At 43.6% G+C, this 15,766-nt stretch overlaps 1 protein-coding gene across 3 annotated transcripts in view; it reads right to left on the bottom strand.

Moving 5' to 3' along the window:
- The window catches only part of myo9aa (myosin IXAa), a 285,301-nt gene that overhangs the window by 234,215 nt on the left and 35,320 nt on the right, over positions 1-15,766 (bottom strand). For all 3 annotated transcript variants that reach the window (XM_085972436.1, XM_085972435.1, XM_085972437.1), the window contains one exon: positions 1,858-2,773. In XM_085972436.1, coding sequence (XP_085828562.1) covers positions 1,858-2,700 — 843 coding nt within the window. In that variant the 5' untranslated portion in view covers positions 2,701-2,773. The remainder of the gene's footprint in view (positions 1-1,857; positions 2,774-15,766) is intronic.

Here is a 15,766-nt window from a genome sequence, read left to right as displayed (position 1 = left end):
AAAAATATTAAATCGAAAACGAAGACCAACAGAAACTACATTCCAAAGGTCTGCACGTCGATAACGTTCTCCAAACGGCTACATGACCGAACCTCCACAGCAGCCTTCCCCTGGCTTCGTCAGGAACTAACCCTGCCTGTTGAAGTGATAAGTGATAAGGCCTCCAAGGAAAGCAGAGCTTCCGTCAGCACATATGAAAATGGGATTTGACTACGCTTGGGGTTTAAAATTTATGAGTTTTCTGCATTCCCACCAAGCTAGGCCAGAGGCCCGAGTCGATGGGGGACTGTGGACAAAGAGGCGGAGGATGCTGAGAAAGTTAGTTTCCACAGTGTGTAAACAGAAAAACACATTTACATTAATGATAAGATATGCATATTTTCCAAAAGCTCAGAGATTTTACGTCCATTGCTCTCTGGCGATAAGCAGTATGTTTAGTCTTACTTCCCATAGTGTTGTGCCTCTCGCTCTCTTCCTCTTCACCTCTGCCAAAGTTGCAGACTTTGTAGCACATTTTATGGTGCTCTTAGGGATCAGAACTGATGCAATCACTTCTCCAGGTTTAACGCATAATTTACGCACACAGATTGATCTAGGGAATGTAGTTTTCAAACTGAAGTTTTTCCGACTACAGGGACCTATCTTGCTTACTGAAATTTGTGGGCAGCCAACTGCATCAATTACAGTTTGAGAAAAGCAGAGCCAAATTCAGAGACTCTTTACTGTTGATTTATTAAGGGAGAACAGAGGGTTCTCAAGAATTCCTGAAAACACAGTCAAAGCTTCTGCAAGTGACTGCCTTGTGTTTTAGAGTCCTCGCGAGGCTGAAATCAAGACTCAATGCACTTTAACTCATTCTTTCCCAGGACTTAAAAACTGTGAAACTCCTTACCTCCTTCAATCTACAGGCTTGACATCATCTAACTATAATTTCTTTATTTATTTCTTGATCTCTCAATCTTTTGAACTATAATGTTATCCTTTATTACTGGCCTTGGCCCCTTCTATAAAGCTTGTGAGCATCTAGTTACTCTTGGAATCTGTGACATTTTGTTTTTAATCATTGTCTGAACAGAACTGTAACTGAGTTGAATTCAGGTAGCATGGCTTAGTGGCATAGGTTGCAGGCAGTTAGCTGCGACACAACCAGTAATTTAAGCAGCATAAATGGATTCAAGATGCAATTAAATGTATTTCTGGAGGAGAAGGGATCGTTCCTCCTTCCTGCTGATGTTATTTCTGTTGTACTGAAAATCAATCAAAATTAGTTTTACAAAAGGTAGTTCGATGTGATTGAGATCTTTCAAAAAGAAATGGGTTTATTGGAACGGATAGCCTCTTCCTGGTCCTAAAAATTCTTGGGTTCTTAATCATGACTCCTTGTAGGCATGTTCAACCAATTCTCATCCGGGCTGCTAAATGGAGCACTACATCAATCGGGGGAGGGGGAAGAAAGTGAACAGTAGCTTAACCCCTCAGTGTATATAAACCTTCGGCACAGCTGGTCTTAAAGAGGCACTGGACGCAATCAGCGTACTTTGTAGACTGGATCACCCCACCTGACAAAAGCTGCTCATTGGGAAATATATAGCAGAAAATGGGGAGTTAAAAATAAGGATGTAATGATGCACCTTACTTTGATGGATTATGATGTGGATACGAGAGCGACAGTTTCAGATTTTTAAACAGGTCAGCTGAATGGTATTCCACACCTCACAATCAACATAATACTTGTGTATTGTACAGTATTGGCATTAGAACAAAAAAATCAAGCACTTCGCTACATCTGTTAATTTTTAAGAATGATTTTCTTTCTATTCCCTGAAGAGGAAACTACAGTACGTGACTGCATCTTACCTCCAGTACAGGTCCCGCTCCAAGAATAATCTGCTCCACTCCACTGGCAAATCCCTTCTGGCTCAGAGCAGTAAGATGATGAATAAGGAAGTTTGTACTTTGTGTCTTTCCTGAACCACTCTCGCCTGAAATAACTATACACTGGTTCTTCTTGCGTTGCAGCATGGCATGGTACGCTACATCAGCAATAGCGTATATATGGGGCTCCAGCTTCCCCAGCTGGTGATTATCGTACATTTTTACATATTTGGGGTTGTAAATAGGAAGGAATTTGAAAGGGTTTATGGCAATTAAAATCGCTCCCACATGGGTGTAGATTTTCTCTTGTTTAAACCTGTTGCGCAGGTTGTCCAGGAGTGCTTTTTCATTCAAGTCTGGTAGATTGCACAGATCATTGTAGTCTTTCTGCTGGGGCTGAGGCAAAAAACCTCGCTCCGTCATCCTCCTCCGCTCCTCCGTCACTCTCAGCCATGACTGAAAATTGCTATAATGAATAGAACCATCGAGGTTTTTCTCTCGAAGCAGGAAGCGATAGTCCTCGCTGCTGAAACGATTTTCTAGGGCACTGCGCGGCCAAAGCATCATGCGCTGCACCGGACAGTCGGTTGGATTGAGAATCCACTCCTCCCCACCAAACTCCTTCACTTCTGCCAGGACGTAGCATTTTGTCTTTTCTAGCTGCAATTTGTAAATAAGAATTTCTATAACTTCTGCTGCGCTGGTGTTTTTCCTTGCAGTGACAGGGCAATAAATGGTGCCTTCTGCTATACTCCCCGGGTAAACCCGCAACGTAAACTCATTATCTTCATAGCGTCGTCTTCCTCCAACATCATGCACATTCATATTGGATCAGTTGTGCCATCAGCACTGATAGCACATCCATACAGTGGGGCAGTACTGCTTCATGACATGAGACCTGAAACACAACCAACAGGAGCAGAAATCACATTTTCAGCTGCATTTAGGCATGCAAAATTGTCTCCCCACAACCCAGCAGTCTGTAATCACCAGGGGTGCAATTAATAAAAGGAAACTCTTTGTACATCGAAAAATATAGATTTTCAAATAAGATCAATACACAAAGAATTGTGGTATTTTGCAAGGGTCGATATTAGATATTTTGATACATTGTCTTTAGGCTGTCCCTCATACAGGAGACCAATACTTAAGTAGGTCACTGGGCTGTACAAGCATCACACTTCCCAGCTTCATTTGTAAACCAGTGTACAGCTAGAGCTTACTGGACCCACTGGAAGGTCAATAAGGCAGCCGATATCTTCCGGTATTCTCAGGACCTACAAAAGTTCTGGTCCTTGCCGCGATTGGAGGTGTAACTTTGGCCCCAAAGCACAAAGACGCTGATTAACATCAAAGGCGCATTCACAAACGGAGGCTTCAACTCTACACATTTAGTTTGCTCCAGGGTACCATTAGAGTTAGTAACTTCTCCAAGTCAGGTACCCCAAAAACATCGTAAGTAAGTGCACTATGAACAAAAAATATCAAGGTAGAAAAACCAACAACAGAAATCGTGTCATCACTCAAGATTATTTCACACATTGGCACTAATACATTATAGGAAAACACTCATCAAATACACTGAATGATGTATGATACTCATCTCTTCAAATTCCGACCAGCACTACCAGCACCGGTGAGAGTCCCATTACCACCAGAACTTCACCTGACTGTTACACAGTTCAAAATACGATCTCAATGGCAAAACTTGTATGGTAAATAAATTATATTTAAAAGCAATATGATGCAAAATAGATCAAGGAAGCATTTTTTTTTAATTAAGGGCTTCAGGAAAAACAAATGCAAGCTTGCAGATTCAATGATTCCCTCAGGACAAAAAGATTACACGTACACCATTAGGAAAGTTGTCCAATCCACAACCAGCTAAAACTAAGTGTTATGAAAGGGTTGGCTGCAGCACAATTATCATCAACAGAGAAGCAATCAGTGGTACTTCAAACCAAGCAACATAATTAGAAGAACCTGCACAATCCAGACAAAATCAAATCACATTTCAAAAATAAGTTAGTGTTTCAATTTAGAATCATAGAATGGTTACAGCACGGAAGGAGGCCATTCGGACAGTCGAGCCCGTGCCAGCTCTCCGCAAGAGCATTTCAGCCAGTCCCACTCCCCCGCCCTTTCCCCGTAGCCCTGCAATTTTTTTTCCTTCAGGTACTTATCCAACTCCCTTTGGAAAGCCACGATTGAGTCTGCCTCCACCACCCTTCCAGGCATTGCATTCCAGATCTGAACCACTCGCTGCATAAAAAGAAATCGTTTTTCCTCGTGTCGCCTTTGGTTCTTCTGCCACTCGCCTTAAATCTGTGTCCTTTCTATCAAACTCCGAAATCTGTCTCAAACTTACTGTAGATGCAGTAAACATTTTTCTTGGAATCTTACTCTGAAGGCTACTTTTTTTTCCTCTTCTAAGTTGGTTCAAGCTCTGCTTTAAAGGAATGTTGTATCCCCTTGTATGAACGCCATGCTATTGTGCTTAAGAGCATCTAAAGTAAGCTAGTGAAGGAAACACAGTCAGTCAGTTACATCAGTTTCAAACCATGCAGGATTTAAGGTACATAATGTCACTGACTGAACTAAAAGTTCAAAAGTTACTGGTACTCAGACTTGGCAGAGTTAAATTTCTTTACTACCAGCCTCACATCTTTACTTACAGGGGAAAAAAACTAAGCTCCAATCAACCTCTACGTAATATGCTGACAATTACTCAAAGATCTGGCTCCAAAGCGGCATTTTTTTTTTGGATTCTTTGACACAGTCAAAGCAATCTTGAAACTATTCACTTACCTAGTAGCAACAGGGCAGCCATTAACACAGGAAACTCGCCTAGTAAAAAGCTATTTTTACAAAATCTATAATAAAGCTCTCCCCTACATCTGACCTTGGCAAAAACATTGGTAACAATCTTTCCAAAAGCTGTTAAAGCCTGCTCTCAGCAACTGAAAAAAATGTTTTCTAAACTGTAACATCAATGAGTAGCAACAGCGACATACAGTTGACACACAGAACACAGCAAGTCAATCAGAACCTGGAGATTCAATAGTGTGGCGGAGACCACATAGGGACAGTAACACAATTCACTATGTATAGCCAATGTTGTTATCGCTCCACGTTATGTACGGAACTTGGTTGGGTTATCGGGGCAGGGTCCCTTTAAGAGTCGTCGATTGTGCGATGACGTCATAGCCCTGCGACGAGGCCGAGTCCCTCAGTCCATGTGGAGAGTTAATAAAGCTAACACGCGTTTTTCTTTGCTGCTATGAAAGTCTCGCAGTCTGTTTATTTCCAGCGACTCCTACAATAGCACAATTCCAAGCATGCTTAGGGTTGGAAAACACCAAGGGCCTAGACCAGATTTTACACATTGCCCAAAACAATGCATTATGGCAGAACTCACTACTCAAAACATTAATAGCAAAATACTGCGGATGCTGGAATCCGAAATAACAACAGAAAACGCTGGAAAAACTCAGCAGGCCAGGTAGCATCCGTGGAGAGAGAAAAGCAATTTACTTGTACTTCTTGCAATTTAATATACTGTATTCGCTGCTCACGGTGCGGTCTCCTCTACATTGGGGAGACCAAACGCAGATTGGGTGACTGCTTTGCGGAACACCTCCGTTCAGTCCGTAAGGGGGACCCCGAGCTCCCGGTGGCCTGTCACTTTAATTCACCGCCCCATTCCCACTCAGACCTCACCATCCTCGGCCTCTTGCATTGTTCCACGGAAGCTCAGCGTAAGCTCGAGGAACAGCACCTCATCTTCCGATTAGGAACTCTACAGCCCTCTGGACTCAACATAGAGTTCAACAATTTCAGATCATAACCTCGGCCCCGATCACATATATATTTTCCTTTTTTTTATCCACACTTTTTGTTTGGCCTTTTTTTCTTCCCTCCCACAGGGCAGCTGTCCTTCATTCTGCCAGCGCAATTCACACTTCATCTAGAGCCATCCTTTGTTCCTTAACCTGTCCCATTACCACCTCCTCTCACCTTGAATATCTCTTAATGTCTCTCACTCTCTCCTGCTTTCTATCCTATCACTGACCTTCCCTTCTGTTCTTTCATCCCCTCCCCTTTTCCCAGCCCCTAAACTTGCTTTCCATTTCCAGCTTTTTCCAGTTCTGACGAAGGGTCCCAGACCTGAAACATTAACTCTGTTTCTCTCTCCACGGATGCTGCCTGGCCTGCTGAGTTTTTCCAGCGTTTTCTGTTGTTAACTCAAAACATTAACCTGGTTTCTGTTTTCAAATGCTGTGTATTTCCAGAGTTTTCTATTTATTTTTGAGGTTTTCATAATTTTCAGTTATGTGTTTTACTTTTGAGCTGATGATCCAGACTTAATTTGAAAACATTTCTTCACACAGCTAGCTGTAAACACTACTCACTTGTGTAAAACCAGGTAAGTACATAGGTTTTAAAATATTACTTCCAAGACTGGTTGGCAGCTCAATGCTCAGCCAAATAATGACAAGGCTCACATCCATACTTGACGTTCCCCACATAACAGGTTTTGCTACCTCAATAGGTATCGTCTAGAGAGGTACTGATAGAGGAAGAGAAAGTCAATCACTATGATTTTGTGCATGCCCGAGCAAAGAATCTAGAGCAGTACAAGTGGAAGTCCGAGCTGCCTCTCAGGACACAAGCGCGAGGTGATATGGAGAGGACCCTACAAAAGTGTTGCGGGGGGGGGGGGGGCTGGCGGGAGGTGTGAATTATTTTCGTGCAACTGTAATAGAAAAGTTATTTCTTATTACTTGTACAGATCTTCCGTACAGAATTTCATTTGTAACTGCAACTTCAAAACAGTTTGTGCAAATACGTGGAAATTTAGGTTGTTGTAAGCATACATATTTTCATGGGGAGTTCTTTTCATCAATTAAGTGATCATAATAAAATAAGAACACTTCTATATGACACATTTGCTCACTCAGTGTCGACAAGATTCTACTTGTCTGCCACAGAAGATGGAATTCTTCTGGGCACTTTGCTGTACGAAAGGGGCTAGGAAAAGAGAGACAAGAAAAGCCCACAAAAAATGTGCATTGAATCCTAATCGAAAATACCAGGAAAAATTCCAGCCATCCACTTCAGTAATACTGAGGTAGCACAAGCCCCAAAAGCGGTTTCAAGTGTAGGATTGCAATAAATAAAACATGGGTGCTGGCTGCCCACTTCTATGTGGTGAAAGATATTTCACCAACAGTGTCCACTGTTGGTAAAATAAAGGAACCACTATGGGTAGAAATAAAATCAAGTGTTAATTATTGACCACCAATGTTACCAACAGCTAAAGCATTTACTTATAGAGTCATAGAGTCAGAGTCATAACGGCACAGAAGGAGGCCATTCGGCCCATCGAGTCCGTGCCGGCTCTCTGTAGAGCAATCCAGTCAGTACCATTCCCCCGCTCTATCCCCGTAGCCCTGCAAGTTTATTTCCCTCAAGTGCCTATCCAGTCTCCCCTTGAAAACATTGAGTGTCTCCGTTTCCACCACTTCTGTCGGCAGCGAGTTCCAGGTCCTCACCACTCACTGCATAAAAAAGTTTTTCCTCACATTCCCCCATGTATCTCTTGCCCAAAACCTTAAATCTGTGTCCCCTGGTCCTTGTATCATCAACTAGTGGGAACAGCCTTTCCCTGTCTAGCCTATGCAAACCCGTCATAATCTTGTACACCTCTATCAAATCACCCCTCAACCTCCTTTGCTCTAATGAAAACAAATCCAGCTTCACCAACCTGTCCTTGCAGCTAAGATCCCCCATTCCCGGAACCATTCTGCTAAATCTCCTCTGCACCCTCTCAAGGGACTTCACATCCTTCCTAAAGTGTGGTGACCAGAACTGGACGCAATACTCCAGTTGTGGCTTAACCAGCACTTTATAAAGGTTCAGCATAACTTCTCTACTTTTGTACTCAATACCTCTATTTATGAAGCCCAAGATCCCATATGCTTTGCTAACCACTCTCTCAATATGTCCTACCACCTTCAGGGACCTATGCACATTAACTCCCAGGTCCCCATGTCCCTGCACACTCTTTAAAACTGTGCCATTAAGTGTATATTGCCTCTCCCTGTTCCTTCTGCAAAAATGTATCACCTCACACTTCTCTGTATTAAATTCCATCTGCCACTTGTCTGCCCATTCTGCTAGACTTTCTATGTCCTGTTGCAGTCGATTGGTATCATCCTCATTGTTTGCCACACCCCCAAGTTTGGTGTCATCGGCAAATTTAGAAATTCTACTCTGTATTCCAATATCCAGGTCATTTATATACATCAAAAAAAGCAGTGGCCCCAGCACTGACCCTTGGGGAACACCACTGTCTACCATCCTCCAGTCTGAAAAACAGCCATTTACCACAACTCGCTGTTTTCTGTCCTTAAGCCAATTCCTTATCCAAGCTGCCACTGACCTACCTATTCCATGAGCCTCAATTGTGTTAACCAGCCTTGTATGTGGTACTTTGTCAAACGCCTTGCGAAAATCCATGTAGACAACATCCATTGCATTCCCTTCATCAAAAAATTCAATTAGGTTAGTCAAACACGATCTGCCTTTTACAAATCCGTGTTGGCTCTCCTTAATTAGCTTAAACCTCTCCAAGTGCCCGTTAATTTTTTCCTTGATTATTGTTCCTAAAACTTTACCCACCACTGATGTTAAACTGACCGGCCTGTAGTTACTAGGATTGTCCTTACACCCGTTCTTGAACAATGGTGTCACATTTGCCACTTTCCAATCCTCAGGCACCTCCCCGGCATCGAGGGAAGATTGGAAAATTATGGCAAGTCATTTGCGTTATCTCCTCCCCCAATTCCCTTAGCAACCTGGGATGCAAGCCATCTGGACCAGGCAACTTATCCACTCTAAGCATACCCAGCATACTTGCTAAGAAAAATATCAAAGTGATTGAAGCAGTTGCAAGGAAAATCCTTTTTCGTTTTAAAAGTTATCCATAAGACTACCACAATCAAAACCAAATTTCCATGGCATCAGGCTATGTCGTGTTTAAACTCACACAGCTTTTAGGTGCAAGCTACAACTAGAAAGTCCTAAGTTCTGTCACCAGTCTTAGCTGAGTTAACTGACCTCAGCCATGACTGCAGTAGGGCACTACAATTGCAGTGTCTATTGACATCACTGGGTAAGCCAATGAGTTGGAGGCGGGGCAGGGCCCACAGTCTATGTACAGCAAAGTCTATTTACTCAGCAAACAGAGTCTATTTAAACAGCACAATACACCAAACAGTCTAGAGTCTATTTGAAAAGAGTCTCTACAAACTAGACCTAAACTACAACAACTTCTCCTGATAGTGTGATTTCTAGTGAGTGGAAGATAGTTACATAATACAAATTGATTATTTCTCCAGCAACTTGCAATGAGTGGAGGACAGTTACATCCAAATTATGTCCGTAAAATCAATCCCAGTCACTTACAGCAGTGCAGACTCCAGGCTTGATTGACAGGAGAATTACTCAATCATCTCCATTCTGGCTGGGAATAGTGGTGTCATTATATGCAGCATTACAATTGTCCTCAGCCCCCACAGGATAGCAGGAGAGGGTGGGGGGATGGGGGAGAGCAAGCCGGCATTCTAATCCTGATCACTATCCAAAACCCCCTGCTAAGAAAGTGCCCATGTGTGAACATCAGGTGAGAAGAAGATAGGGCTCAGCTACAATATTCTCCATGGTTTAACAGGTGGATAACTCTCATCGTCAAAGCCCATACATGAAGAATAGCCACTTTGATCATGTTCTGAAGAAATCTGGGAAAACTTTGCCATCTTTTGCTTCCATTCCCCTCCCCTGTCTATTTTTGAATTAGGTGCTGATTGGAGAGAAGAGACAGTCACAGGAAAATAACTGAACCAGAAAATCATGCAGCTGAACAGCGCAGGTCCACTCTTTAACCTAAGGCTGCTTCATTAAATGTATAATTTCAACCATTCATCTTAATTCAGCTTCCTCATAACGTCAGACTCAGCGATGACGCCAAGCAATTTTTGCAGATAATCAGAACTCACCAAGCAGAAGATATTTGGGGGCAAATAATGAAGTTAATTTAAATTCATTACTTGATTTCTAACAGTTGTATGTATAATGAGACATTTGCCACAGTGCACAGGTGCTCTGTAATTGTATTCAGTCATCTGTCTGGAAAATTCATGAATTGGAAAATACTGTGTCCAACCATTTCAGCAACATCAGAATCACTAAATTTGTAACTTTCCTACTGTGGTCCAGTGTGTTTTTTTTCCATTTAGTTTATAATTATCTTACTGTTGATGTGCTGTTTTGCATAAATTATTAATTATGTCCATCCTAACCTTGCTAAATGCCTCATTACAAAAGGGCAGTTCTCAGCTAAACTGAAACCAGCAACTTAAAGGGGATAAGACACCAACAAAAATAGGGTAACTCAAATATTGAGTGTTTAGAACCATATAGAAAGTGCAAAAGCAACAGAGTTTACAGTGAAGTAACAACTGAGATAAAAATGAATTACTGAGGCATACATTCTGATGGTGTGCATCAATGCAGAAAGAATTTGGGGCCAATCTTTCCTGCATGGTGTCATGTGCAATATTGGTAACTATCTGGTGAGGGTGTCTGGCACTGGGAAGCTAGACACAAAAGCCATCAAGGGGTATGGGGAGAGAGCGGGATTATGGTATTGAGATAGAGGATCGGCCATGACCATATTGAATGGCGGAGCAGGCTCGAAGGGCCGAATGGCCGACTCCTGCTCCTATTTTTCTATGTTTCTATGAAGCGACTCCCTGCCGAATGGATTTTGGAAGAGCTCCACCCTCACTAAAATTTCCTGTGTCCCCAGTCAGTCCAGAAACTGTCCAAGAATCAGAATATTCTCTTCTGTTCCTTCAATGTAGGTTCACCTACATGATGACCAAGTCTTGTCGACTGTTGATGACATCCTGCGAATCACCATACACACCACTGCAGGAAGTAAAGCCGTGGATGAGAAATGTGATCCAACTTAACTAGAGAGTGTACCTTATGCACTCCGACTGGGCTATTTCACAGGGCTTCTGCATTTAGTCAGCCTTTGGGGACAGAACTACTTGGCACCAGCTAACCAGAATGAGAAATATACGCTTCATCCATCCTTGCTACTTTATCTTTTTCAGAAGAAGCGTCAAACAAGCAACTTGAATCTCGTTAAGACCTTTACCACCCAAACCTTGAAAGGTATACCCAAAAATAGCAACAAAAATGTTTTTTGCCTGTAATCTCAACTATGCTTTTCCCAAGAAATAAATAATTTATTTTCTGGAATCTGGGATACTTGTCGCATTCCAGCAGAGTCGAATGCCAGATTCGCACACACTGTCAGTGCAGTCACCCCTCCAGGAGACCCTTTATCCTCTCATCCTATGCTTCACACAAAGCTTCACAAAAAAGGTAAAAATGTATTAATGCCACTTTCTTGTGCCAGAGAATCAGACCAAATACCATTCACAAAGTTAACAAGTGTTGGCAGAAAACACATTCCCCTATTCACATACAGGCAAGTCTTGACCAAACAGGATATGCAATTTATAGACCACTGTATTTTGTTAAGTAAGGATTTAGAAACCGTCCTATAATTGGAATTTTTGCTTACTGCATATCCCCATCAACTTTAATTTTTCATATAAAAGTTCTCAATTCCAAACTAAACTCAGAATCTAAAGTAGAACTTGATGTAAAAAGACTACTGAGCACTTGGTTCCAGTATAAAACAAGGCTTTAATCAACTGTTTCACAACCATGAGATTTCTAGTTACATCACTAGTTCATGGTTTCAGAACCATCCTAAGCAAGCTGGGCCCGAGCCCGACTATTTATACTCCTTGGACGGCGCCACCAGCTGGCCGCCCAGTGTTACTTCATGAGTCATGATAAGATTCATGACAGAACTGCTGACTGAAAATCAATATGCAATAGTTGCTCCTATCGAGAACAGTGCAGTCACTACAGCTATATTAAAAACAGAAAATGATGGAAATACTCAGCAGGTCAGGCAGCATCTGTGGAGGGAGAAACAGAATTAACGTTTCAGGTCGATGGCCTTTCATCAGAACTGGAAAAGGTTAGAAATGTAACAGGTTTTAAGCAAGTAGAGAGGCAGGGAAGGGGGGGGGGGGCGGAGGGAAGAAAATAACAAAAGGGAAGGTCTATGATACAATGGAAGGCAGGAGAAATGAAGTGGCAAAAGGGATGATGGCGCGAGGTAAAAGGGGATGGTAATGGGACAAGTAAAGGAAGAAAAGATAGGTCTAGAGGAGGTGTAAATGAGAATAGCAATATCATTACCAGCACCTGCTGTCCAAAAAAATGGGAGCAGTGGTTATGGTCTGAAATTGTTGAACACACTGTTGATTCTGGAAGGCTGCAAAGTGCCTAATCGAAAGATGATGTGCTGTTCCTCGAGCTTACATTGAGCTTCATTTGAACAGTGTAGGAGGCCGAGGACTGACAGGTCGGGGTGGAGAATTAAAATGATAGGCGACCGGAAGCTCGGGGTTGTTGAATCCATGATTCTTAAAGTATGATGTTTTCCAATAACTAGACGGAGGCTGTAACTTAACAATCAACAGGTGTTTACTGGAGGAGGGTAGTCTAAAGACTAACAGTGCAGAGGCATGCTCAAGGCTTATATACAGTTGTGGTCACTGCCGGTACTACAGTATACAGGAGCTGTAAAAGTAGTTCTCTCTTAAAGGTACATACACTACAATTCCTCCCCTTTTAGATTAACAGTACCCATAACATTCAAATAACAGTTAACACTTTAACATGCACATTAAACTGAAATGGTCCATTTATAGATTCAGTCTTTGGGGCGGCTTCCTGATCCTTTCTGGATAGCGCCTTTCCTGAGGTTCTTGTTCTTGGTGCGGAGGCGATTCTGGCCCCCTTTCGTCGGTTAGTTCATCAGTTTCCGCTGCTACTGTTTCTGAGGTAGATGCTACCGGTATGTCGGGTTCATCCCCAGGTACGCGAGACATGGGGTTGACTCGTTCCTGTGACGCTAGGATCTGCTCGACGTGGCGTCTCACAATGTTCTCCCCGACATCCACTGTGTACATTAATGGCCCCTGCCGTGTGCATATCGTTCCGGGTTGCCATTTCTCTGTTCGGTAGTCGTGGGCCAAGACTGGTTGCCCTACATTGAAGCTCCTTGTCGACTTCTCATTGATGTGCTGGAATTGCTTATCCTCAACATTTCTTCGCACATTTGGTCTGAGCAAATCCAGACGCGATCTCAACCTTCGGTTAAAGAACATCATGGCCGGGGTCTGGTTGGGAACTGCATGTGTCGCATTTCTGTAGGCTAACAGGAAATTGTCCACCTTATGCTGTAATGGAATTTCATCATCGCACATGGCCCTTATCGCCTTTTTAAAGGTTTGTACGAACCTCTCAGCCAATCCATTTGTAGCTGGATGATACGGGGCGGATGTGTAATGCCTTACCCCATTCCTACTCATAAATTTCCAAAACTCTTCGGACACAAACTGTGGTCTGTTATCAGAGCAAATCTGCTCTGGCAAGCCGTTCCTGGCAAATATGGTCCATAGGACTGCAATCGTTTTCTCTGTAGTGGTTGAGGACATTTTGATCACCTCAGGCCATTTCGAGTGCGCATCCACTGCTATTAAGAACATTGAGTCCATAAATGGACCAGCAAAATCAATATGCACCCGTTGCCATGGAGAGGAGGGCCACTCCCATGGGTGTAGAGGGGCATGTGGTGGTGCATTTTGGACCTTCTGGCATCCTGAGCAGCTCTTTGTCAGGTCCTCGATTTGTTGATCGATCCCCGGCCACCACACATAAGCTCTAGCAAGGCTTTTCATTTTCACCCCTCCCAGATGACCTTCGTGAAGCTCATTGAGCACTCTCTCCCTTAACTTGGGTGGAATTACCACTCGGGGTCTACACATCACTGTCCCCTGGCATACTGACAGCTGTTCTCTTCTGGATGAGAATGCTGGCAACAGTGAGTCGCCATGTGTTGGCCATCCCTTCACCGTCAAATCATATACCCGAGACATTGTTGGATCATTGCGGGTCTCCTTCTCTATATCCACGTTAGTCACTGGCAATCGTTCAATTATCGACGAATAAAATATTTCGATAGGGTCCACTGCTGGTGCTTCCTCCACAGTAGGCAGTGGCAGGCGTGATAGCCCATCAGCGTTTCCATGCTGTTTCGTGCCCTTATACTCTATTTCATATTGGTTCGCCCCTAGAAAAAGGGACCATCTTTGTAGCCGTTGTGCAGTCATCACCGGAACGCCCTTCTTTGGATTAAAGATGGAGACAACTGGTTGGTGGTCAGTCAGCAAGGTGAACTTCTGCCCATGCAGATAGTGGTTGAATTTTTTTACTCCCCATACAAGGCTGAGGGCCTCCCTGTCGATCTGGGCGTAGTTGCGCTCGGCTGAGGTTAGTGACCGAGACGCAAAGGCTACTGGCCTGTCCAACCCGTCTGGGAATTTGTGCGACAGCACCGCTCCAATACCATAGGGTGATGCATCACACGCCAACCGAATTGGTAGTGCTGGGTTGAAATGGGCCAACACCTCTTTTGATGTGATCAATTCTTTGCACTTCTGGAAAGTTCGTTTACATTCGTCATTCCACTTCCATGGTACCCCCGTTTGCAGTAGGGTGTTCAGTGGGTGTAATACTGTAGACAAATTTGGTAAGAACTTATGGTAGTAGTTCACCAGCCCGAGGAACGACCTCAGTTGTGACACATTTTCCGGTGCTGGAGCCTTGACTACTGCCTCAATCTTTTCAGGGAACTTATGGAACCCCTCTTCATCAATAACGTGGCCACAATACGAGATCTGCTTCTGGAAAAACTCGCACTTGTGGCGATTAGCTCGTAGCCCATATTCCTTCAATCTAGTGAGCACCTTCTCCAGGTTGGCAAGGTGATCACTGTCATTTTCGCCCGTGACCAGGATGTCGTCCAAATAACACTGGGTCCCTGGAATCCCTTGCAGGACTTGATCCATTGCCCTTTGCCAAATAGCCGGAGCCGATGCTACCCCGAACACCAGCCGGTCGTATTGGTAGAGACCTTTGTGAGTGTTGATTGTGAGGTATTGTTTCAAGGCTTCTTCTACCTCCATTTGCAGGTACGCCTGGGCCAGATCAATCTTAGTGAAGCGTTTTCCTCCAGATAGCGAGGCGAAAATATCTTCAATCCACGGAAGCGGATATTGTACCGTGTGAAGGACTGGGTTCACTGTCACCTTGAAGTCCCCACTGATGCGAACCGTCTTTGGTTCCCCGGGCGTATTACTCAACGACCTCTTCATTACAGGAACGATGGGTGTAGCCCACTCGCTCCAGTCTACTTTGGACAGTACTCCTGAACATTCCAACCCTTCCAGCTCTGCTTCGACGGCTGGTCGGATCGCATAAGGCACCGGTCTGGCCTTCAGAAACTTTGGGCTTGCATTTTCCTCTATTTTAATCGTCGCTGTTATGCCTTTTAGTGTTCCGAGTCCCTCCTGGAACACTTCTTGTGCGTCCGTTAGCATTTTTGACAGTCGTCCAGGTGTGACATCGTCATCCTTTTTGGCCTCAACCTTCAGTGCCTGTATGGAATGCCAATCTAATTGTATCTTCCGGATCCATTCACGTCCTAGTAGTGGTGGTCCTCCATCTGGCAATACATATAGGTCCATTTTGAGTATTTCCTGGCCTTTGGATATCACGTTCACCCTTATTTTTCCTTTGGGGTAGACTTTTTGCCCCGTGTACGTCTTCAAGACAATCTCTGTAGCTTTCAAGGGTATATGTGAAAATAGCCGCTTGTAGTCCCTTCGGT

Source organism: Somniosus microcephalus, chromosome 32 (assembly GCF_052327205.1).
Source record: "Somniosus microcephalus isolate GS21.2 chromosome 32, FLI_Smic_1.0, whole genome shotgun sequence".
In the NCBI taxonomy this organism is placed as follows: Eukaryota; Metazoa; Chordata; class Chondrichthyes; order Squaliformes; family Somniosidae; genus Somniosus; species Somniosus microcephalus.
The sequence above is the reverse complement of the archived record's forward strand: the minus strand, read 5'-3'. Positions and strand labels throughout refer to the sequence as shown.